General features: G+C 41.1%; 1 protein-coding gene across 5 annotated transcripts in view; it reads left to right on the top strand.

Moving 5' to 3' along the window:
• The window catches only part of DCAF6 (DDB1 and CUL4 associated factor 6), a 173,037-nt gene that overhangs the window by 7,119 nt on the left and 139,694 nt on the right, over nucleotides 1–26,224 (top strand). For 4 of the 5 annotated variants that reach the window (XM_079939962.1, XM_079939961.1, XM_079939960.1 and 1 more), the window contains exon 2: nucleotides 18,652–18,713. In XM_079939962.1, the coding sequence (XP_079796088.1) occupies nucleotides 18,652–18,713 (62 nt within the window). Of the gene's footprint in view, nucleotides 1–18,651; nucleotides 18,714–21,418; nucleotides 21,446–26,224 lie in introns of those variants that run through there. The other variant, XM_079939964.1, reaches the window with a different exon arrangement.

The raw sequence follows: 26,224 nt of genomic DNA, 5'->3' as shown, positions 1-26,224 counted from the left end.
TAGTACTTTAACTTTTAATTTAGAGATAAGTGTAGATGCATGTGCAGTTGTTAGAAATAATACAAAGAGATCTCATATACCCTCAATCAATTTCCCAATGGTAGTATCTTGTACAACTATATTAATATATCACAATTAGGAAACTGACATAGATAGATCTATGAATTTTACTCATATTTCCCCAGTTTTACATGCACTTTTGCATGTGTGTATTTAGTTCCATGCAATTTTAGCACTGATTTTAGTTTTTATTTTTTTTTTAAATTTTATTTTATTATTATTTTTTAATACATCTTTATTGGAGTATAATTGCTTCACAGTGCTGTGTTAATTTCTGTTGTACAACAGAGTGAATCAGCCATATGCATGCATATATCCCCATATTCCCTCCCTCTTGAGCCTCCCTCCCACCTTCTCTATCCCACCCCTCTAGGTCTTCGCAAGGCACGGAGCTGATCTCTCTGTGTTATGCTGCTGCTTCCCACTAGCTATCTGTTTTACATTTGGTAGTGTATATACGTCGATGCTACTCTCACTTCACCCCAGCTTCCCCCTCCCCCACCATGTCCTCACGTCCATTCTCTATGTCTATGTCTTTATTTCTGCCCTGCCACCAGGTTCATCAGTACCTTTTTTTTTTTAGATTCCATATATATGTGTCAGCATATGGTATTTGTTTTTCTCTTTCTGACTTTACTCTGTATGACAGACTCTAGGTCTATCCACCTCACTACAAATAACTCAATTTTGTTCCTTTTATGGCTGAGTAATATTCGATTGTAAATATGTGCCACATCTTCTTTATCCATTCATCTGTCAATGGACATTTAGGTTGCTTCCGTGTCCTGACTATTGTAAATAGTGCTGCAGTGAACATTGTGGTACGTGACTCTTTTTGAATTATGGTTTTCTCAGGGTATATGCCAAGTAGTGGGATTGCTTTCTATTTTTAGTGTTTTAAGGAACCTCCATACTGTTCTGCATAGTGGTGTATCAATTTACATTCCCACCAACAGTGGAGGAGGGTGCTCTTTTCACCACACCCTTTCCAGCATTTATTGTTTCTAGATTTTTTGATAATGGCCATTCTGACCGGTGTGAGGTGATACCTCATTGTAGTTTTGATTTGCATTTCTCTAATAATTTTAATAAATTAATGTTAATTAATGTTAATAGATTAAAGTGGTTACCACCTTATTTAAGGTACAGAACAGTTTCATCACAATAGTCCTTTGTGATCCCATTTTTGGCCACAGCTACCTCCTTCCCTCCCAACAGCTAACCCCTGGTAACTACTAATCTGTTCTCCCTTTCTATAATTTTGTCATTTCAAGAATGTTACATAAATAACATATATGTAATGTTCTAAATAACAGCATGTAAACTTTTGAGATTGGCTTTTTTCACTCTGCATAATTCCCTTAAGATTCATCCAGGTTGTGTGTACAATAGTTTATTTCTTTGGATTGTTGATTAGTATTTCATGATATCAATATATAACTATTCGTTCATTTGTTGAAGATATTTGTATTGTTTCCAGTTTTGACTATTAAATAGAGAGCTGTTATGAACATCCATATACAGGTTTTTGTATGAACATAGATTTTCATCTCTGGGATAAGTGTCCAAGAATTGTAGTTACTGCACTATATGATAAGCACATTGTTTACTTTTGTAAGAAACTGCCATACCTTTTTCCAGTATGGCAGAACCGTTTTATGTTCCCATCAGCCACGAATGAGTAATCCAGTTTCTCTGCATCATCAGCAGCATTTAGTGTTGCCACTGTTTTTTTTTTTTTTTTTTGCGGTATGCGGGCCTCTCACTGCTGTGGCCTCTGCCGTTGCGGAGCACAGGCTCCGGATGCACAGGCCCAGCGGCCATGGCTCCCGGGCCCAGCCGCTCCGCGGCATGTGGGATCCTCCCGGACGGGGGCACGAACCCGCATCCCCTGCATCGGCAGGTGGACTCTCAACCACTGCGCCACCAGGGAAGCCCTGAAGTATCAATTTTTAATTGAAGTATTTAATTTAGTTCCAGGTGCTCAACATCGTGATTTGACATTTCTGTACACTACGAAATAATCACCATGATCAGTATAGTTACTGTCACCGTACAAAGTTATTACAATATTATTGAGTGTATTTCCTATGCTGTACATTTCATTGATGTGACTCATTTATTTTGTAATTGGAAGTTTGTACCTCTTAATCTCCTTCAACTATTCCCCCCAACCTCCTCCCTTTAGGCAACCGCCTGTTTGTATCTATGAGTCTGTTTCTGTTCTGTTACTTTTTTTTTTTTTTTTTTTTTTTTTTTTGCGGTACGCGGGCCTCTCACTGTTGTGGCCTTTCCCGTTGCGGAGCACAGGCTCCCGACGCGCAGGCTCAGTGGCCATGGCTCCCGGGCCCAGCCGCTCCGCGGCATGTGGGATCTTCCCATACCGGGGCACGAACCCGTGTCCCCTGCTTCGGCAGGCAGACTCTCAACCACTGCGCCACCAGGGAAGCCCCTGTTCTGTTACTTTTGTTCATTTGTTTTGTTTGTTCTCTGTATCTATGAGTCTGTTTCTGTTCTGTTACGTTTGCTCATTTGTTTTGTTTTTAAGATTTCACATGTAAATGAAATCATATGATATTTGTGTTTCTCTCTCTGACTTACTTCACTTAACATAATATCCTCCGGGTCCATCCACGTTGTTGTAAATGGCAAGATTTCATCCTTTTCATGGCTGAGTAGTATTCCATTACATATATATGCACCACATCTTTTTTATCCATTCATCTTTTGATGGACAGTTAGGTTGCTTCTACATCTTGGCTACTGTAAATAATGCTACAATGAACATAGGGGCGCATATATTGTTTCGAATTAATGCTTTTGTTTTCTTCTGGAAATTACCTAGAAGCAGAATCGCTGGATAGTACAGTAGTTGTCTTTTTAGTTTTTTGAGGAGCCTCCATACTGTTTTCCATAGTGACTGTACCAATTTGCATTCCCACCAGCAGTGCATGAGAGTTTCCTTTCCTTCACATCCTCTCCCACACTTGTTATTTGTTGTTTTTTTGATAATAGCCTTTCTGACAGGTGTGAGGTGATATCTCATTGTGGTTTTGATTTGCATTTCCGTGATATTTAGGGATGTTGAGCATTTTTTCATGTGCGCATTGGCCATCTGTATGTCTTCCTTGCAAAAATGTCTGTTCAGGTCTTCTGCCCATTTTATAATTGGGTTTTAAATTAATTCATTAATTAGTTAATTGACTGCATTGGGTCTTCGTTGCTCTGCGCGTGCTTTCTCTAGTTGCAGCGAGTGGGGGCTACTCTTCATTGTGGCGCATGGGCTTCTCATTGCAGTGGCTTCTCATTACAGATCATGGGCTCCAGGTGCATGGGCTTCAGTAGTTGTGGCATGCAGGTTCAGTAGTTGTGGCTCGCGGACTCTAGAGCACAGGCTCAGTAGTTGTGGCGCATGGACCTAGCTGCTCAGCAGCATGTGGGATCTTCCCGGACCAGGGATCGAACCCATGTCCCCCGCACTGGCAGGTGGATTCTTAACCACTGCGCCACAGGGGAAGTCCCTCGGGTTTTGTTTTGATATTGCATCATATGAGTTCGTGGTGTATTTTGGATATTAATCCCTTATGAAATATAGTTCGCAAAAATCTGCTAACATTCAATTGGTGGTCTGTTAGTCTTGTAGGTAGTTTCCTTTACTGTGCAGAAAGCTTTTTAGTTTGATGTACTCCCATTTGTTTATTTTTGCTTTTGTTTCCCTTGCTGAGGAGACATATAAAAAAAATATTACTTAGACTGAGGTCAAAGAGCATACTGCCTATATTTTCTTCTAGAAGTTTTATGGTTTCAGGTCTCACATTTAAGTCTTTAATTCATTTTGAATTTTTGTATACGATGTGAGAAAGTTTGTTCAGTTTGATACTTTTGCATGTAGCTTTCCAGTTTTCCCAGCACCATTTATTGAAGTGGCTATCTTTCCCTTCATTCTGTATTCTTGCCTCCTTTGTCGTAGATTGATTGACGACGTACGTGTGGGTTCATTTCTATGTTTTCTATTTTGTTCCGCTGATCTGTGTGTCTGTTTTTGTGGCAGTACCATACTATTTATTTGCTTTAGCTTGTAGTATAGTTTGAAATCAAGGAGTGTGATACCTCCAGCTTTGTTCTTACTAAAGATTATTTTGGTTATTTGGGGTATTTTGTGTTTCCATAGAAATTGTAGAATGATCTATTCTAGTTCTATGAAAAATGCCATTGGTATTTTGATAGGAATTGCATTGAATCTATAGCTTGCCTTGGATAGTGTAAACATTTCAACAATATTAATTCTTCCAATCCACAAACTCAGTATATCTTTCCAATTTTGTCATCATCAATTTCTTTTATCAGTGTTTTATAGTTTTCTGAGTCTTTTACCTCCTTGGTTAGATTTATTCCTAAGTGTTTTATTCATTTTGGTGCAATTGTAAATGGGATTTTTTGCTTAATTTCTTCTTCTGGTGGTTTATTGTTACTGCATAGAAACAAGAGATTTCTATGTATTGATTTTGTATCTGTAACTATTGAATTCATTCATTCTAATAGTGTTTTGGTGTATCTTTAGGAATTTCCATATGTAGTATCAGGTTATCTGCAAACAGTGACAGTTTACTTCTTCCTTTCCAATTTGGATTCCTTTTATTTCTTTTTCTTGTCTGATTGCTGTGTCTGGGACGTCCAGTACTATGTTGAATAAAAGTACCAAGAGTGGGCATTCTTGTCTCATTCCTGATTTTAGGGAAAATGCTTTCAACTTTTCACTGTTGAGTGTGATGTTAGCTGTGGACTTGTCAGTAAAGTGGGCCTTTATTGTGTGGAGGTGTGTTCTCTTTATACCTACTTTGTTGAGGATTTTTATCATAAATGAATATTGAATTTTGTCAAAAGCTTTTTCTGCATCTATGGAGATGATCACATGATCATATGATTTTTATTCTTCAATTTATTAATATGGTGTATCACACTGATTGATTTGCAGATATTGAATCATCCTTGCATTCTTGGGATAAATCCCATTTGAATATGGTGTATGATCCATATAATGTATTGTTGAATTAATGATTTGCTAGTATTTTGTTGAGGATTTTTGCATGTGTGTTCATCAGTGATATTCACCTGTAATTTCCTTTTTTTGTGATCTTTTTTTTAATTTTTAAAATTTTTTTTGGTATCAGGGTGCTGCTGGCTTTATAGAATGGGTTCAGAAGTCCTTCCTCTTTAGTTTTTTTGAATAGTTTGAGGATAGGTATTAGCTGTTCTTTAAATGGTAGAATTTACCTGTGAGGCTGTCTGGTCCTGGACTTTTGCTTATTCTTAGTTTTTTGGTTATTGACTCAATTTCATTACTGGTAATTGGTCTGTTCAAGTTTTCTGTTTTTTCCTGATTCAGTCTTGGGAGATTGTACATTTCTAGGAGCTTGTCGGTTTCTTTTAGGTTGTCCGTTTTATTGGTGCATAGTTTTTCATAGTAATTTCTTATGATCCTTTGTATTTCTCCTTTTTCATTTCTGATTTTATTGATTTGTTGATTTGGGCCCTCTCTTTGTTTCTTGATGTGTGTAGCTAAAGGTTTATCAATTTGGTCTATCTTTTCAAAGAACCAGCTCTTAGTTTCATTGGTCTTTTCTATTGATCTTTTAGTTTTTATTTCACTTATTTTGCTGTTTATTTTTTCTTCCCTTCTGCTAACTGTGGGTTTTGTTTGTTATTTTTCTAGTAGCTTTAGGTGTAAAGTTAGGTTGTTTGAGATTTTTCTTGTTTCCTGAGCTAGGCTTGTATTGCTATAAACTTCTCTTAGAACTGCTTGTGCTAAGTCCCATAGATTTTGGATCAGTGTGTTTCCATTTTCATTTGTTTCCAGGTATTTTTGGATTTTCTCTTTGATTTCATCAGTGATCCATTGGTTGTTTAGTAGCATGTTGTTTAGCCTCCATGTGTTTTTTGTGTCTGCAGTTTCTCTTTATAGTTGATTTCTAGGCTCATAGTGTTATGGTCAGAAAAGATGTTTGGTATGATTTCAGTCTTAAGAAGATTTATTGAGACTTGCTTTGTGGCCCAGCTTGTGCTCTATCCTTGAGATGTTCCATGTGTACTTGAGAAGGATGTGTATTCTGTTGCTTTTTAATGGAACGTTCTTTCTGTATCTATTAAGTTCGTCTGATTTGATTTTTTTTTAATTAACTGAGGTAAGATACACAGAACATTTAACCATTTTGTAAAATGTTTATTTATTTATTTATTTATTTGGCTGCATCGGGTCTTAGTTGTGGAATGCGGGATCTTTTGTTGTGGTGTGTGGGCTTTAGAGCGTGTGAGCTCTAGAGTGCATGGGCTCAGTAGTTGTGGCACGTGGGGATCTCTAGTTGTGGCATGTGGGCCCCATAGCATGTGGGCTCAGTAGCTGTGGCATGTGAGCTCTCTAGTTGTGGTGTACGTGTCTAGAGAGTGCAGGCTTAGTTGCCTCTTGGCATGTGGGATATTAGTTCCCCAACCAGGGATTGAACCTGCATCCCCTATATTGGGAGGTGGATTCTTAACCACTGGACTACTAGGGAAGTCCCTGATATGTTGTTTAAAGTTAGTGTTTCCTTATTGATTTTCTGTCTGGATGATCTATCCATTGATGTAAGTGGAGTGTTAAAGTCCCCTAGTAGTATTATGTTACTGTCAATTTCTTTATGTTTGTTAATATTTGGTTTATGTATTTATGTGCTCCTATGTTAGGTGCAGATATATTTACAATTGTTACATCTTCTTTTTTTTTGGCCGTGCCATGCAGCTTGTGGGATAAGTACACTCCCCTCAGGTCACCGGAGTCGTATGACCTAGGGGTGCCCCCTGTGTGGGCTATGTGGGCCCTTTTGTTGTGGTGGGGCTGATTGCTGTGGCACTCTGGTACATGGGGCTGGCTCCCAGCCCACTTGGCTGTGGGGCCTTGCATAGTGCAGAGGCTTCCAGCTGCTTGTGGCTGGGGCCAGGTCCTGGTATGGCTGGCTGTGCAGTGCAGGAGTCCTGGGCTGATGCTGGCCAGCTGGCAGGTAAGGCCAGGTCCCAACGCAGCTGGTTGTTGGTGCTCGGAGGGGTCCTGCCATCTTTATATTTTCAGTGGGGTTTATTTTCATGTCTCTCACTGTTGTTTTTTCACTGTTGTTTTTTGAGACTTATTTATATAGTTTACGTATTAGTCATTCGTCAGATATGTAGTTTGCAAATACTTTCTCCCAGTGTGTAGTTTGTCTTTTTCTTCTTTTCATAGAGTCTTTTGCAGAGTAAAGGTTTTTAACTTTGGAGAGGTTCAGTTTATCAGTTTTTTTCTTTTATGGATTATGCTTTTGGTCTGATGTCTAAACACTCTTAACTTAACCCTAGGTCCTGGAGATTACCTCCTATGTTTTTTCCCTGAAGTTTTATAGTCTTATATTTTTATGTTTAAGTCCAGAGTACATTTTGTGTTAATTTTTGTATGAGGTATGTGATTTACCGTGAAGTTCATTTTTGTGCTTATGAATGTCCACTTGCCCTAGCACCATTTGTTTAAAAGTCAGTATTTTCTCCATGGAATTGCTTTTGCACCTTTATTAAAAATCAGTTGGGCACATTTATGTGTATCTAATCGGTGTTCTCTATTCTCTTGCATTGATCTGTGTATCTGTCCCTTTGTAAATACCATACTGTTTTGCTTGCTGTAGCTATATAGTAAGTTTTTACATCAAGTTGAGTGACGTTTTCTCCCCTCAATAATTCTTTTTCAAAATTGTTTTAGCTCTTCTATGTCTTTTGCCTTTTTATATGAGTTTTAGAGTAAGGTTGTCCTTATCTCCAAAATACGTTGCTGGGATTTTGATAGGAATTGCATTGGACTCACATATCAGTTTGGGAAGGACTGACATCTTTACTATGTTGAGTCTTCTGATCCATAAACACAGTACATCACTCCAGTTATTTAGCTCTTTGGTTTCTTTCATCAGCATTTTATAATTATCAAGATACACATCTTCAGCATATTTTGTTATATTTATGTCCAAATGTTTAATTTTCTTCTGAGCAATTATTAATGTATTTTTTTTTAATAAATCTATTTATTTATTTATGGCTGAGTTGGGTCTTTGTTGCTGCGCTCGGGCTTTCTCCAGTTGCGGCGAGTGGGGGGTACTCTTCGTTGTGTGAGAAGCGCGGGCTTCTCATCGTGGTGGCTTCTCTTGTTGCAGAGCACGGTCTCTAGGCGTGTTGGCTTCAGTAATGTGGCTCGCAGGCTCTATAGCGCAGGCTGAGCAGTTGTGGCGCATGGGCTTAGTTGCTACACGGCATATGGGATCTTCCCGGACCAGGGCTCAAACCCATGTCCCCTGTATTGGCAGGCGGATTCTTAACCACTGTGCCACCAGGGAAGCCCAAATGTATTGTGTTTAAGTTCAACTTCTACCCATTCATTGTTAGTATGTAACAGTGTGATTTTTTTTGTGTGTTGATCTCATATGCTGTGATCTTGCAAAACTTATTAATTCTCAGAGATTTCTGGGTATATTACAGGAGATTTTCTATGTGGAAAATCATGTCATCTTTCAATAGGGACTGTTTTATTTCTTCCTTTCCAAGTTATGTGTCTTTTTTTTTTTCCTTAACATTATTCCAATGTCTAAAACTTCCAGGACTGTGTTTAATAATAGTGGTGAGAGTGGACTTCCTTGTATTGTCCTGATTTTAAGTGGGAAGCATTCAGTCTTTCACCATGAAATATGATATATTTTAGGTCTTTTATTGGTGCTTATTACCAGATTGAGGAAGTTTCCCTCTGTTGCTAGTTTGCTGGAAATGTTAATCATGAATGAGTTCAATCAAAGAAGCAGAATTACTAGGAGATATACAAACATACACACAAAGATGTGTTACTGGCATTTGACTTCGTGTAGTTGTGGGAACCCATTAAACTGTCTCTGTAAAGTTGTTTTCTTCATGTCTTTTGCTGGGGCTTGACATCCTCAGGACAGACAGTTGGGAAAGGATGATGGTAAATTGGGGATAGGAAGGACAGGCCTGAACCCATGAAAACATAAGATCTATGCCAGTTCTCACTGTCTTCAGTCTTATAGATGTAGGTGTTTTTTTAGGAGAAACTGGTACCCTTTGTCATGGACCTAAACACAAATTGGCCTAGTATTCCAAGAACCTTAAAAGAACATCTATGGGTAGGCAGGACGGTTATAGGCCTAGTTGCTCCCCATTCTAATGAGGTGAGCCAGACAAGTAACAATGTATATAAACAATATAAGCATCAATAAAAATCAGTATTGCTGTTACTTTACTTCCACCCACCAATCTTGTGCAAATATGACTGGTAATTCAAGTAACATGAATCATACAGGGAAAAAATTCTGGGAAACATGGTTCGTTGTGAGTTGACACATTTCAAAGCCACCACACTTAAATGCTGCTTGTTGTTCATTGTAAGGCTCTTGGTAGGGATGGGAGGGGGATTCCTGTCCCTCCCTTAAGGATAGGCAGTTTATACTTCGTTCCTTTCCTGGAGGCAGTTGCCTTTGCCTGAAATGGACGTGAGGGTTTCCTGCCTCTCTTAAAGCTAGTGGACCTTTGCTGAGGCTCTTTTTAGCTAGGGCTTCCCCAGTGGCTTAAGACTTTTGCTTCCCATGAGAGAAGGGCCTGAAAAGTGACTGGAGTTTCCTTTTTAAGTCTTACCAGACAGGGACTGTCTCAGGCTTCCTGTTGTTTTCAGTGTTTCACATGAGTACTTGGGGGAGGCTCATGAAAAAGAGCTGGTGACTGAATGTAGATTCTCTCTGTGCCTAGGATCCTAGAGATTCTAAACTGTGTCTCTAGCCCACATTTGGCCTTTAAACATTCATTTGAGTTTTTACTATTTTCTTCTTACACGTTTTGATTGCAGTCATCTCTTTGTCCTGTTCATTGTCAAAGGTAAAACAGTTCTGTGTTCTTTCTCTCCTCAGAGTTTGTTACACTTTAATTATCAGTTCTCCTGGTTATCTGGCAAGATGTCTTGGAAGCCAAAGAAGATTATGTCAAGGAGACAGCATTTACCTATGACAGCTAATGATGCTATGAGGTTATGAAAAATGTGCCTTGAAAGAGACCATTGAATTTACTGATACCCCACGATTTCTGAGAACAAAACCAATGAATAGGAGGGGGCAAAACAGACAGTTCAGGAAAAGGAAGACCTGACAATGAGCTAGAGATGGCAGCGTTTGTAGTTGACTAGGAAGTTTGGCCTTAAAAAGAAGTTGCTCAAAGGGGCAATAGAGTCAAGTAAAGTGAAAAGTTTGAGGCCAACTGGCCCGAGGCAGGGGAACACAATCAGATTCACAGGTTGCATCAGACCGAAGCTCTCCGGACCACCCAGTTCCAGAAACTGACCTGGAGACTTTCCGGACCACCCAGTTCCAGGAACTGACCTGGGGACTTTGCACCCGGCCCAGCCTTCCCCCCTTTCGAGGCGCGGTACTAACGGTCCCCCAGGATACCTGAAAAGACCGCCAAATAAGGAATACCCTGCACCCTCCCAGATTCACCACACCCCTTTCCCTTCTTGCCCTATAAAATCTTGCCCAACCCTCGCCCGGGCGCGACTTCTCTGGCCCCTTTCTCTCGGACCAGTGAACCTCGCCCGGGAGCGCTCCCTAATAAAGCTCACTTGAAGCTTTCCTCTGTTTCGTGGTGCCGTTTGTTAAGATCCGACCTTACATTTGGTGCCGAAACCCGGGAGGGGTACCAAGCCCCGCGGGTTACCGCGCGGGACGCTCCTCCCCTCCCCCAGGAGACAACCAGGGAACCTCTACTCATCCACCTGATCTGGCAGAAAACGGGGTAAGTCCCCCTCCCTTGTTCCCTCCGACCCCCAGAGTCCCTACCCACCGGACTCCCTGTCCCCGCGGCGCGTCAGGGACTCCTCCGTCCTCTCTCCGGGCCTCGGGCAACTGTGGAGACGTCCCAATTGCCTGACCGCTCTCCGACCCGCCGGGCCTCGGGTGATTGTGGAGACGTCCCAATCGCCTGACCGCCCTCCGACCTGCCGTGAATTGGAGACGGAGACCAGGGACGCCTCTCTCCCTCTCCATTCACTCAGGGACAGACTGGGGGTCATGGGAACCTCACAATCGAAACCAGATTCTAAGACGCCCCTGGGGTGTCTCCTAGCCAATTTTACAGCTCTCAGTTTCTCCCAAGATCTCCGTTGCCGACGGCTTATTTTCTATTCCACTGTGGCCTGGCCACAATATCCTTTAGACAATCAATCCAAATGGCCTCCTGAAGGGACTTTCGATTTTAACATCCTCCGTGATCTAGAGAATTACTGCCGCAGGACGGGCAAATGGTCCGAGGTCCCCTATGTTCAGGCCTTCTGTTATTTACGCTCCCACCCTTCCCTCTGCGTCGATTGTTCCACTTCCCAGATCCTTCTTGCCAAACAGACATCTCCTACATTCAAGCCCCTAATTTCCTTTGACGATAACCCCTCTCCACTAGCCGACCCACCCGAATCTCTCGCTCTTCCCCCTCCAGAGCTCCTCTCCAACCTCCACCCTACCCTGAAGCGGTCCCTCCTCTTCCCGAACCCGTTCCCCTCCAACCGTTCCTCCGAGGTTTCTCCTCCCACGCCCCTTGCTTCGCCAATTAGCGCACATACACGCTCTCACGACTCCCAAGATCCACATCTCCTCTGCCCTCTGAGGGAGGTAGCAGGAGCGGAAGGATTAGTTAGAGTTCACGTTACCTTTTCTCTCCAAGATCTCTCTCAAATAGAAAAGCGATTAGGCTCCTTTTCTGCCGACTCTTCCCGCTACATTAAAGAATTTCGCTCTCTCTCTCAAGCTTACGATCTAACCTGGCACGGTATCTTTGTGATCCTATCTTCTACTCTGACCCCTGACGAGAGGGAAAGAATTCAAACTGCTGCCCGAAACCATGCAGATCAGGTTCACCTTACTGACAACTCCATGCCTGTCGACAACTCCATGCCTGTCGGAGCGACTGCCGTACCTGGCACCGATCCAGGCTGGACTTATCAGGATGGCCAAGATGGCCGTCATAAACGCGACCTCATGATCCAATGCCTCCTGGCTGGCATGCAGGCTGCCGCTCATAAGGCAGTCAAATTTGAAAAACTAAAAGAGATAACCCAAGAACCTAACGAAAATCCAGCTATCTTTCTCAATCGCCTTACAGAGGCCTTAACTCTCTACACCCGGCTGGATCCCGACACCCCGGCAGGGGCAGCGGTCCTAGCCACCCATTTTATCACCCAATCAGCCCCGGACATCCGAAAGAAATTAAAACGGGCAGAAGACGGCCCTCAAACCCCTATTTGAGATCTGGTAAAGATGGCCTTTAGAGTCTATAATGGCCGTGAGGATTTGGCAGAATCCAGCCGACAGGCTCGAATGCACCAGAAGGTGGCCCTCCAAACCCAAGCTCTTGTAGCCGCCCTAAGGCCGGCCATCTCCCATGGATCACAGCATCCACGGGGTCTGCAAAAGGCAACCCCGCCGGGGACCTGCTTCAAATGCAGAAAAGAAGGCCACTGGGCTCGCCAATGTCCCAATCCCCAACCTCCTTATAAGCCCTGTCGCAGCTGCGGGCTAACGGGCCACTGGAAGAGTGACTGCCCTACGACTGGCCCTCCCTCAGCGTCTCCACGCGGGGGGCAGGCCTACCCAATGGCATTACCACTTGAACTGCTGGGATTGGCTGACGACTGACGGCGCCTGGACTCGAAGACCCCCATCACCCTCGCCGAGCCCAGGGTAACGCTACAGGTAGCGGGTAAGTCCATCTCATTTCTGGTGGACACGGGGGCTATCTATTCGGTCCTGCCTACTTATTCCGGGCCAGTTTCTCCTTCCCAGATCTCGGTCATGGGTATTGATGGCAAACCATCCTTCCCACTCCAGACCGGTCCACTCGCATGCCATATCGAAGGACTCCCTTTTACTCATTCTTTCTTAGTCATACCATCCTGCCCAGTTCCCTTGCTAGGCCGAGATGTCCTTTTCCACTTAGGGGCCTCCCTCCAGCTGGTTAGACTTGACCCTAAGGTCCCCTCCTCCCAACTCCTGCTTCCTCTTCTCGGCCTGTCTCTAGAACCCTCCCCCTCCTATCCCCCTCTTCCAGTCACACCGAACCCAATCAATCCCCAAGTCTGGGATACTTCTAAGCCCATAATAGCAACACACCATCCCCCCGTCCTCATCCGCCTAAAGGACCCCTCCAAATTTCCATCAAGGCCCCAATTTCCCATCTCTGAGACTCACCTTAGGGGCCTACAACCTATTATCACCAGACTCCTAAACCAGGGACTCCTTATCCCCACTGACTCTCCCTGCAACACCCCCATCCTGCCTGTCCGCAAGACCTCTGGGGATTATCGCCTGGTCCAGGACCTCCGACTAATCAATGAGGCCATAATTCCTCTCCACCCAGTAGTCTGGATCCCTAACTTTGCTCTCCTCGCTAAACCCTTATATCTAGCCGCTAAAGAAACCCCTCAAAGACCCCTCACCTCTCCTTCCGCCGTTCGACAGGCCTTTCTCACTCTCCGTAACGCGCTGATATCTTCTCCTCTTTCTCTGCCCAACCCAAACCGACCTTTTCACCTTTTTGTGGATGAACGGGCCCGGAATAGCCACTGGACTCCTTGCCCAGCCTGTAGGGCCTTCCTACCGCCCCGTGGCTTACCTCTCCCAACAGCTAGACCCAACCATTCGGGGATGGCAACCATGCCTTCGGGCCCTAGCAGCGGCAGCCGAACTGACCAAACAAAAACTGACTCTGGCCCACCCACTAACCGTGTTTTCCTCCCACCGGATGGTCGACCTCCTAGGCCACAAGTCTCTCTCCCTCCTGGGCCCCTCCCGCATCCAGGAGTTCCACCTACTGTTCATTGAAAACGCTGCTATCTCCCTCGACCTCTTCCCCCTCCTAAACCCGGCCTCCCTCTTGCCTATCTCCGACACCGGGACCTCCCCTTCCCACTCCTGCCCCCAAGTCATAGAGGCCCTGAGCCCGCCGAGAGAGGGACTCTTTGACACCCCTCTTTCAAACCCGGACTGCACCCTCTTCGTAGCATGCTTGCTCCCTGTTTTCTTAGGTTACTTCGCAGGCGCATGGAGGAAGTCTCTCTGGTGGCCACAAACCAAATGCGCCTCGGTCCTTACACCTTGCTTCCTACAGAACCCCCCACTGGTCTCCCCTAAGCCTCGGACCTCTGGTCGCCCGACTCCCCTTTTGACACCCCCATTCAGCATGAAGTAGCCAGAGATCAGAACGCCGCCCCATTACACCAAAGATGTCGGGATGTAAGGCCAACTGGCCCGAGGCAGGGGAACACAATCAGATTCACAGGTTGCATCAGGCCGAAACTTTCCGGACCACCCAGTTCCAGAAACTGACTTGGAGACTTTCCGGACCACCCAGTTCCAGGAACTGACCTGCGGACTTTGCACCCAGCCCAGCCTTCCCGCCTTTCGAGGCGCGGGACTAACGGTCCCCCAGGATACCCGAAAAGACCACCAAATAAGGAATACCCTGCACCCTCCCAGATTCACCACACCCCTTTCCCTTCTTCCCCTATAAAATCTTGCCCAACCCTCGCCCGGGCGCGACTTCTCTGGCCCCTTTCTCTCGGACCAGTGAACCTCGCCCGGGAGCGCTCCCTAATAAAGCTCACTTGAAGCTTTCCTCTGTTTCGCGGTGCCGTTTGTTAAGATCCGACCTTACAAAAAGTTTTGTTAAAGTGCTGTTCTGTCTCTGTTTCTCAGTATCAGCAACCTTATTCTTTTCTCTTAACCAGTTGAAGTTACCCCAACTCCTTAATGAAGTCATTTTTTTTTAAAGGAATTTTGACTTTTTTTAAAAAAATTTAATTTATTTATTTATGGCTGTGTTGACTCTTCGTTTCTGTGCGAGGGCTTTCTCCAGTTGCGGCAAGTGGGGGCCACTCCTCATAGCGGTGCGCGGGCCTCTCACTATCGCGGCCTCTCTTGTTGCGGAGCACAGGCTCCAGATGCGCAGGCTCAGTAATTATGGCTCACGGGGCTAGTTGCTCCGCGGTATGTGGGATCTTCCCAGACCAGGGCTCGAACCCGGGTCCCCTGCATTGGCAGGCAGATTCTCAACCACTGCGCCACCAGAGAAGCCCAATGAAGTCATTCTTTAAAAATCATTTTCTCTCGGGACTTCCCTGGTGGTCCAGTGGTTAGACTCCGCACTCCGGGTGCAGGGGGTACGGATTTGAGCCCTGGTTGGGGAACTAAGATCCCACATGCTACATGGTGCGGCCTAAAAACAAAAACAAACAAAAAAATCATTTTCTCTTTTCAGACAATATTAACTTAGAACAATCCCACGTGTACATAGGGAGAGAACGAATCTTAAGTGTCTATAGTAGATCAGTCACATCTATGAGTTTTGCATATGCTACTTAATTTATTCCAGACAATAAACCTGTAAAGTTGATGGTATTATTCCCATCAAATATAAAATTTTTACAAATGTAGAACTAAGGCCCTGAGATGTTAAGTTTTGCCCAGTGTATGTGTAGTATGTTCCAAGTTAGATTTAAGCCTAACATTTCTTGTCCCAAGCATCTCAGTCTAGTAACAGAGATAGGTACTTGAATAAATAAGTTATGAAGCTGTTTCATAAGTTACAGAGCCATTAAAAATGAGCAATATGTCTATATTTGTTGCCAGTGAAAGATGTTCACCTTGTATTATTGAGTGAAAACACGTTGAAGAACAGAATCAGTATTATGAGCCTGTTCATTTATTCACTGATTCAGGAATGTATATTGAGTGCCTCCTTTGTCTTAGGCACTGTTCTAGGCACTTAGGATACTTGAGTGAACAAAAGAGTGTTTTTTTATGGAGCTTACAATCTATTAATATAGAATAGAATGTAAAAGAGATGGAATTACATGAGGCAGCTTGGGCTGCAAGAAAGACTTGGAGAGAAAGTCTCAGTGACAGGTAAATTCATCCATAACAAATGGGTAATTGTTGGGAGACAGTTCTCCATGTCTCTTTTGTATTTCTGCACATCTTGTGAGCAGAGGCACTGGCTGCTTTGTTCTGGACTCTCTTTTCAGAGAACAGACTTGGGAGATATAATATCTCCCTGTGGAGCAGAGGGCAGATTTATTTATTGTCCAGAATAATAAAGATAATGTTTTCCTTTGGGACAAAGGTTAGGCAGATTTGCTTGATATAAGATTTGCGTTCCTTCAGTTCAGGGTTCCCCAGCTGTGATTCAAACCCATTGCATGTGCAGTATCCCCCCAGACCCCTCTGCATTGCCCTGTGGGAATTGGGGGACAAGGGGAACTAATGTGAACCTGAAGCTCATTCTCCTTGAGGAGTAAAATCCTTTGCCTCTGACTCAGAAGTCCTGTGTCTTCTGCCAGCATCCATGAAATGGTGGCAGGTAGCTTGTTAGCTTACAAGTAGGCCAGACTCATCACAGTTCTTGATAATAGGCATGAGTTTATTTTTATTTTAATTTGAGAGGACTCAGTTTTTTTTTTTTTAAACTTATAGTTCTTATTTTTATCCTAGCTTTCAGCTCCTATTTCTTGGTGTAGTGCATTTAATTACCAAAAGGGTAGGGGAGGTTTATACTAGGTTGTTCTAGAAGCCCATTTTATGGAATGTGGGGCAATACAATTTTTTAAAAAATAAATAAATTTATTTATTTATTTTTGGCTGTGTTGGGTCTTCGTTGCTGCGTGCAGGCTTTTCTCTAGTTGTCGTGAGCGGGGGCCACTCTTCATTGTGGTGCGTGGGCTTCTCATTGTGGTGGCTTCTCGTTGCGGAGCATGGGCTCTAGGCACGCGGGTTTCAGTAGTTGTGGCACTCAGACTTCAGTAGTTGTGCCTCGCGGGCTCTAGAGCGCAGGCTCAGTAGTTGTGGCGCATGGGCTTAGTTGCTCCGCGGCATGTAGGATCTTCCCGGACCGGGGCTCAAACCCGTGTCCCCTGCATTGGCAGGCGGATTCTTAACCACTGGGCCACCAGGGAAGCCCAATACAATCATTTTGATCTCCTAAGTCACATATAAAAATATCATTTAGGAGCTGTCTTGTCCCTATCGTGTCTCAGTGCATGTTTTTATGTACAAGGTCATATGGAAGAATTCTTGCTCAAATTACTCACTTTGTCTTCTATTCTCTCATGTTGCACTACCATTTTCTCTAGTTGGAAATGGCTGGAGCCATGTTTTCAAGCCCAGATTTTAAAAATTTGGAAGAAAATTTTTAATACTTTTTTCTTAGCATTTTAATGAATTTTAATTACTGTCGTGTTGTTAATTTGAATACTTCTTTCCTTAACTCTTAATTTATAACTCAGTAGGATTGCCAAAGGAATTGGCCAAAAGGAAAAGATTTAAAAAAATTTTTTCTGTTTACTAGTTAGCATCTTTTTAAAACTGAAAATCAGATTTGAAAAGTTAATTATATAAAGTATAACCTAATTCATGAAAATACTTTGCTGAATTTCTGCAGGTTGTTTTATTCCAATAAGTTTAGGAAGTATACCCCACCCGAACACACGCAAAATCTTTAACCCACGTGTTCATCCATTATCTAGCGATCTTACCAGTTACAGGCAAGGACAGAGAAAACAGTCTGGCTTCAAGAAGATCTTGCTCTTTACGTGGAATGCAAGAAAACATAATAGAGTCCCTTGTGACAGTATATAGAGAGCATAGTCAGATTTAATTTTGAAATCTCATCAGCCTGATTACTTAGCTAATTACTGTTCTTTGTCATATATATATTCGGCTTCCTTTCATTACAGCTTCTGAATAAGCATGAAGCTTTTTGGTCCATTTTTGGTAAAAATGATTCATTTCTTAAAGAAACATAATTTCTCTTTTTCAAAGAGGAATTTATTATATTTTTGAAGTATGATAACTTTTCTGCTATTGATGGATATTTAGGCTGATTTAATTTTTGTGCTCTCACATTTCATCACTGTGAAATGAACTTCTAAGTATTTTAGCATTTCTGAAAGTGAGATGTTTAAAAATAGGTGGCATATTCTAAAACAGTTTGCCATCCTTTTTAAAATTGAAAACCTATTCCCCACCTCCAGTCTTCTCTTATCCCCTTTCTCTGCTTTATTTTTCCATATAGAGTTTTTAGCAAGTCACATATTGTTTATTTTCTTTCATTAAGCTAACTAGAGTCAGGGATCTTTTTCTCTTTTATTTTACCATTGTATCTCTAGCTCCTAGAACACGACCTGGAATGGAGTAAGTACACAATATATTTGTTGAATGAATGGATGAATGAAGGGAACATTTAAGTGTTTATTGTGGTTCCAGATACTGTGCTAAGCCCTTTCTCTCCTTGAATCACTTAATAACCACATGAGGTAGGTAGGTACTCTAATGAGGAAACTAGGGCTGAGGAGGAGTTAATTTGCCCAGTGTCACTCAGCCCGTAAATGGAAGAATTAAAATTAGAGCTTGACTCTACCTCATGACAGTTCCTAGGCTCTTAACAGTGTTACACTTGTCTAAGCAATGAATTGTATGATTTATTTAGTTCTTTCTTTTTAAACAGGAAGAAGAGAATTTATCCAAAGATTAAAACTTGAAGCAACCCTGAATGTGCATGATGGCTGTGTAAGTAATAGTTAATTCTCAACTATGAAGGACTTTAATACTAAGTGTTCAGGTGTTTGAGGAACTGCCCCAGTCCTCCCAAAAGAGATTGGACTAAGTATAAGAAAATGGGAGAATTAAGTTTTACATTAAAACGTAAAAGTATACTTTGAATTTAGGAAAGCATATGGGAGATTTTTTAAAGAATGATGAGTTTTCTAACATTATCAAAAGGTTTTCATCTCTTTCACTCTATTGGTACTGATTTTGTGACAGTCACTAGTGATCTTAATGTCTCCAAATCTAGTGGTCACTTCTCAGAAACTTTAGACATTTGTTGAATACATTTTCTTTTTTGAAATACTTATTCTCTTGGATTCTGCTAACACCACACTCTCTTGGTTTTCTTTCTATCTCATTGACTTGTTGCATCTTCTCTGTCTTCTTCCCTGACTCCTCCACCTCTTCACCTTCAAATGTTGGATGTACCAACATTCTATCTTGGTTCCTCCCACCCTGTTTTCTCTTCACTTTTCTAAGTGATTTTGTTTAGTCCCATGGCTGAAAAACATGACTTCCAACTTTCCACTTCTTCCCAGAACTCCAGATTTATGTAAATAACTCTCTAGTTAACATTTCCAGTTGCATGTCTAATAGCACCCCAAATTTAACAAGGTCAAAACAAAACTCTTGTAAGGTTTTGTTAGGAAAACTTCAGACACTGGACTTTCCTGGTGGCACAGTGATTAAGAATCTGCCTGCCAATGCAAGGGACATGGGTTCAAGCTGTGGTCTGGGAAGATCCCACATGCCGCGGAGCAACTAAGCCTGTGTGTAACAACTACTGAGCCTGTGCTCTAGACCCCGTGAGACACAACTGCTGAGCTCGTGTGCCACAACTACTGAAGCCCATGTGCCTAGAGCCCGTGCTCTGCAACAAGAGAAGCCACCACAATGAGAAGCCCACGTGCAGAAACGAAGACCAAACACAGCCAAAAATAAATGAGTGAATGAATAAATAAAAAAATCAATCAATCAATTAATTAAAAAAAACCCTTTAATCATGCTTTTCATATACTCAGGACCTGGATTTAGCAGTTAATCAAGATTTTGGCACATTTTCTTTTACCACTTCATTTTTTTTCTCTTTGCCGAAGTATTTTAAAGCAAATCTCAGATGTGAAATCATTTCACCTCTGTATATAAGCTAAAAGTAATGGACATTTTTTTATGTAATCAAAATGGCATTATATAATTTAACAAGATAGTATATTTTTTGGTATCATCTAATACATAGTCCATAATCAAATTTCCCCCATTGTTTAAAAATCTCCTTTTTTTTTTTAAACATTCTTATTGGAGTATAATTGTTTTACAATGTTGTGTTAGTTTCTGCTGTACAAAACAGTGAATCAGCTATATGTATACATATATCCCCATATCCCCTCCCTCTTGAGCCTCCCTCCCACCCTCCCTATTGCACCCCTCTAGGTCATCACAAAGCATCGAGCTGATTTCCCTGTGCTATGAGGCAGCTTCCCACTAGCCATCCATTTCACATTTGGTAGTGTATATATGTCAATGCTACTCTCTCACTTCGTACCAGCTTCCCCTTCCCACTCTGTGTCCTCAAGTCTGTTCTCTACGTTTGTGTCTTTATTCCTGTCCTCCCACTAGGTTTTAGATTGCTTATATGTGTGTTAGCATATGGTATTTGCTTTTCTCTTTCTGACTTACTTCACTCTGTATGACAGGCTCTAGGTCCGTCCACCTCATTACAAATGACTCAATTTTGTTCCTTTTTATGGCAGAGTAATATTCCATTGTATATAGGTGCCACATCTTCTTTATCCATTCATCTGTCAATGGACATTTAGGTTGCTTCCATGTCTTGGCTATTGTAAATAGTGCTGCAGTGAACTTTGTGTTACATGACTCTTTGAATTATGGTTTTCTCAGGGTATATGCCCAGTAGTGGGATTGCTGGGTCATTAGGTAGTTCTATTTTCAGTGTTTTAAAGAACCTCCATACTGTTCTCCATAGTGGCTATATCAATTTACATTCCCACCAACAGTGCAGGAGCGTTCTCTTTTCTCCACACCCTCTCCAGCATTTATTGTTTCTAGATTTCTTGATGATGGCCATTCTGACCGGTGTGAGGTGATACCTCATTGTGGTTTTGATTTGCATTTCTCTAATGATTAGTGCTGTTGAACATCTTTTCATGTGTTTGTTGGCAATCTGCATGTCTACTTTGGAGAAATGTCTGTTTAGGTCTTCCGCCCATTCTTGGATCGGGTTGCTTGGTCTTTTGATACTGAGATGCATAAGCTGCTTGTATGTTTTGGAGATTAATCCTTTGTCCATTGCTTCGTTTGCAAATATTTTCTCCCATTTGGAGGTTTGTCTTTTTCTCTTGTTTATGGTTTCCTTTGCTGTGCAAAAGCTTTTAAGGTTCATTAGGTCCCATTTGTTTATTTTTGATTTTATTTCCGTTAATCTAGGAGGTGGGTCAAAAAGGATCTTGCTGTGATTTATGTCATAGAGTGTTCTGCCTATGTTTTCCTCTAAGAGTTTGATAGTGTCTGGTCTTACATTTAGGTCTTTAATCCATTTTGAGTTTATTTTTGTGTATGGTGTTAGGAAGTGTTCTAATTTCATTCTTTTACCTGTAGCTGTCCGGTTTTCCCAGCACCACTTATTGAAGAAGCTGTCTTTTCTCCATTGTATATTCTTGCCTCCTTTCTCAAAGGTAAGGTGACCATATGTGTGTGGGTTTATCACTGGGCTTTCTATCCTATTCCATTGATTGATATACTGTTTTTGTGCCAGTACCATACTGTCTTGATTACTGTAGCTTTGTAGTATAGTCTGAAGTCAGGGAGCCTGATTCCTCCAGCTCTGTTTTCTTTCTCAAGATTGCTTTGGCTATTTGGGGTCTTTTGTGTTTCTGTGCAAATTGTAAAATTTTTTGTTCTAGTTCAGTGAAGAATGCCATTGGTAGTTTGATAGGGATTGCACTGAATCCGTAGATTGCTTTGAGTAATATAGTCATTTTCACAATATTGATTCTTCTAATCCAAGAACATGGTATATCTTTCCATCTGTTTGTATGGTCTTTAATGTGTTTCATCAGTGTCTTATAGATTTCAGCGTGCAGGTCTTTTGCCTCCTTAGGTAGATTATTCCTAGGTATTTTATTCTTTTTGTTGCAGTGGTAAATGGGATTGTTTCCATAATTTCTGTTTCTGATTTTTCATTTTTAGTGTGTAGGAATGCAACAGATTTCTGTGCATTAATTTTGTATCCTGCTACTTTACCAAATTCATTGATCAGCTCTAGCAGTTTTGTGGTGTCATCTTTAGGATTTTCTATGTATAGATCATGTCATCTGCAAACAGTGACACTTTTTCTTCTTTTCCAATTTAGATTCCTTTTATTTCTTTTTCCTCTCTGACTGCCATGGATAATACTTCCAAAACTATGTTGAATAATAGTGGTGAAAGTGGGCAACCTTGTCTTGTTCCTGATCTTAGGGGAAATGCTTTCAGTTTTTCACCATTGAGAATGATGTTGGCTGTGAATTTGTCATATATGGCTTTTATTATGTTGAGGTAGGTTCTCTCTATGCCCACTTTCTGGAGAGTTTTTATCATAAATGGGTGTTGAATTTTGTCAAAAGCTTTTTCTGCATCTATTGAGGTGATCACATGGTTTTTATCCTTCAGTTTGCTAATATGGTGCGCCACATTGATTGTTTTGCATATAGTGAAGAATCCTTGCATTCCTGGAATAAACCCCACTTGATCATGATGTATGATCCTTTTAATGTGCTGTTGGATTCTGTTTGCTAGTATTTTGTTGAGGATTTTTGCATCTATGTTCGCATCTATGGCCTGTAATTTTTTTTTTTCTTTGATATATTTGTCTTGTTTGGTATCAGGGTGATGGTGGCCTCATAGAATGAGTTTGGGAGTATTCCTCACTCTGCTGTATTTTGGAAGAGTTTTAGAAAGGTAGTTGTTCACTCTTCTCTAAATCTTTGTTAGAATTTGCCTGTGAAGCCATGTGGCCCTGGGCTTTTTGTTTGTTGGAAGATTTTTAATCACAGTTTCAATTTCAGTGCTTGTGAATGGTCTGTTCATACTTTCTAGTCCTTCCTGGTTCAGTCTTGGAAGATTGTACTCTTCTAAGAATTTGTCCATTTCTTCCAGGTTTTCCATTTTATTGGCATATAGTTGCTTTTAGTAATCTCTCACGCTCCTTTGTATTTCTGCAGTCAGTTGTTACTTCTCCTTTTTCATTTCTAATTCTGTTGATTTGAGTCTTCTCCCTTTTTTCCTGATGAGCCTAATGGTTTATCAATTTTGTTTATCTTCTCAAAGAACCAGCTTTTAGTTTTATTGATCTTTGCTATTGTTTCCTTCATTTCTTTTTCATTTATTTCTGATCTGATCTTTATGATTTCTTTCCTTTTGCTAACTTCAGGTTTTTTTTTTGTTCTTTCTCTGATTGCTTTAGGTGTAAGGTTAGGTTGTTTATTTGAGATTTTTCTTGTTTTTTGAGGTAGGATTGTATTCCTATAAACTTCCCTCTTAGAACTGCTTTTGCTGCATTCCATAGGTTTTAGGTCATTGTGTTTTCGTTGTCATTTGTTTCTAGGTATTTATTTGATTTCTTCTTTGATTTCTTCTGTGATCTCTTAGTTGTTTAGAAGCATATTGTTTAGCCTCCATATGTTTTTATTTTTTTACCGTTTTCTTCCTGTAATTGATAGCTAGTCTCATAGTGTTGTGGTCCAAAAAGGTACTTGATTGGCAGGCAGATTCTTAAGTACTGCACCACCAGGGAAGTCCCCGGAATCTCTAGTCAACACTTTAGGTGATTCTAATCTAGGTGATCTGTGGATCATACTTTGGAAAACAGTGCTATAGCTACTAATTGAAAACATGAGACTAGAACGAGCACATGGAAAGAAATTGCAAACTGGAGGGTCTAGGCCTTAACTCTAAGGATTCAAACATTTAAAACTTAAGCAAAGAGGGGAAAAGTGTCTATAGTCCGATCCTCCAAATGTTATCTTTTTCCTGTTCACAGTTGTGGTATTATAATTATGCTGTAAATACACTTTTGATATCAATATATGTTATTTATTTTAAACCTTAGCACCACTCTTGAGGTTCTCCTGATGCTCATGGTTAAAAATGGATCATAACAAAAAGAAATGGACATGTACTGCACTACCTTATTCTGTTCTTATCCTCCTTAAGCAGCCTCTTTTAATCCGTGTTTTATTTCAGATCTTCCGGTAATTTCTTTCATTTCTGTGTGATAGTGTTATGTTGGTCTTTCTTGAAGTGTCAACTTTGGGTGTTGTCCATTGTTTTTCTGCTATGATAGAAGAGGAATTAACTAATTTATGCAATTGTCTAAGATGTAGGCTTCTCACAAATTTTGTTACTGTTCTCAGTCTCTCCAGCTGTCACTTTAATTTTAAACAACACACTTAAGCATCGTTTTGTTTTTCTGTCATTCATAGACAGTATTTCTTGAATCCCTATTCTGTAAAGTATATTTAAGGCTTTCACCCTTCTTCCACCTACCTATCTCTATTTCACACCTTTTTCAGCTATATATGCTTTTGTATTGTCAGTGTTGATTTCATTTGCCTCCTATTCTGTAGCCATTGTTATTTTCTGAAATTTGTCAATGTATTTATTCTAAAAGTCAAAATTCAGTAAACAGTGTTAATGTCTTATACATATGTATATGTCATAGTTTTCATTAAGCTCTTCACAATAAGGAGAGAAGAGGAAGAAAATTATATAATATATCATCTATTTTATAGGTGAGCACACTCAGCTGCTCAAAACTCTCTAATGGGTTTCTGGCTTACGTATAGTAAATCCAAAGGCCTTATTGCTTCAGAGACCCTACATGATTTGGCACTTGCCTTCTTTTCCGTTTCATCCCTTACTGTATTCTCCATTATACATGTTTGTTTTAGTCATACTCATCTTTTTGCTGTTTCTTTAAATGCACCTAGTACACCTCTGTCGTACGTATTTTGTTTTTTGCCTAGAACTTTCTTCCTCACATATCTTTGAAGCTTACCTCGTCATTTCATTTAGCTTTAACTTAATCTGTCGGAGACGCTTTTCCTGACCACCCTAATAGCTCCCCACTCCTCATCAGTATCTTTCTCTTTCTTCTGTTTTTTTCACCATAATACTGACATTATAATTATGCATTTATTTATTTGTTCATAGTCTGCATACCTGCCTCCCTCTACTCTAGCACTCTGGACACCAAATATATCTTCATAAATTTATTTTCTTCGTCTAGTGTCGAGGGGAGTGCCTACCACATATTTGGCACTTATGAAGTGTTTATTGAAGAGACAAAAGCATGTGTTACATATTGGATTTTATGTGTTTCTTTAAGGAACTAAGGTCAAGTCTTTCTCCTTACTCAAAGGAGAATTTTCTAGTGTTAATTTCAGATGGATTCTTGCATAATGTATAACTGCCTTTGTGGTATTCTGAAGTTTTTACAAGCTGTGGATTCTGTATCTTTCCAGTTTTGAATTTACTTTCAGGTTTTACTGAGTATTTTCTCAAATATTTTTCTAAGGATGAGTGGAACATAAACTTTTCTTGCTAGCTTAAAGATATCTTTTCTGCTTGCATACTAAAAAAATTTTTGTCCTTATTTTTATTTTGCATTTTTTTAAAACGGGTGATGCCTTCTCATTGTACAAAAATAAACTACATAAAAAAATACACATTGAGAGACTTTCCTGGTGGTCCAGTGGTTAAGAATCCACCTTCTGATGCATGGGATGCAGGTTCGATCCCTGGTTGGGATCCGACATGCCATGGGGCAACTAAGCCCACGTGCCACAACTACTGAGCCCACATGCTCTAGAGCCCGTGTGCTACCACTAGAGAGCCTGCGTGCTGCAACTACTGAGCCCACATGCCACAACTAGAGAGCCTGTGCACCACAACTACTGAGCCTGCGTGCTCTAGAGCCTGCACGCCACAACTAGAGAGAAGCCCATGCGCCACAATGAAAGATCCTGCATACTACAATGAAGATCTCGCATTCCACAACTAAGACCAAGCACAGCCAAAATAAATACACTAAATTAACAAAAAAAAAGTACACATTGAGAAGTGTGGCTCTCACTCCTGTTCCTGTCTTCCCCATTTTTTTCTGTTCCCTAAAACACATAACCACTTGTTTTAGTTTCATGGGTATCCTTCTACTCTATTTTTTCCCCATCTTTATTGAGATATAATTTACATATATAAATGTATAAGTTTAATGTGTAAAATGTAATGATTTGATACACATATATATTGCAAAATGATTACCACAATAAGCTTAGTTAACACATTATCACTTCACATAATTTCCATTTTGTTGTTGTGGTGGTGGTGAGAACATTTAATATTTACTTTCTTAGTATCTTTCAAGTATACAGCACAGTATTGCTACCTGTAAACACCATGCTGTACATTAGATC

This window comes from Stenella coeruleoalba, assembly GCF_951394435.1.
Source record: "Stenella coeruleoalba genome assembly, chromosome: 1".
Lineage (NCBI taxonomy): Eukaryota > Metazoa > Chordata > Mammalia > Artiodactyla > Delphinidae > Stenella > Stenella coeruleoalba.
Note: the sequence above shows the minus strand (reverse complement) of the source record. Positions and strands in the feature narration are given on the sequence as shown.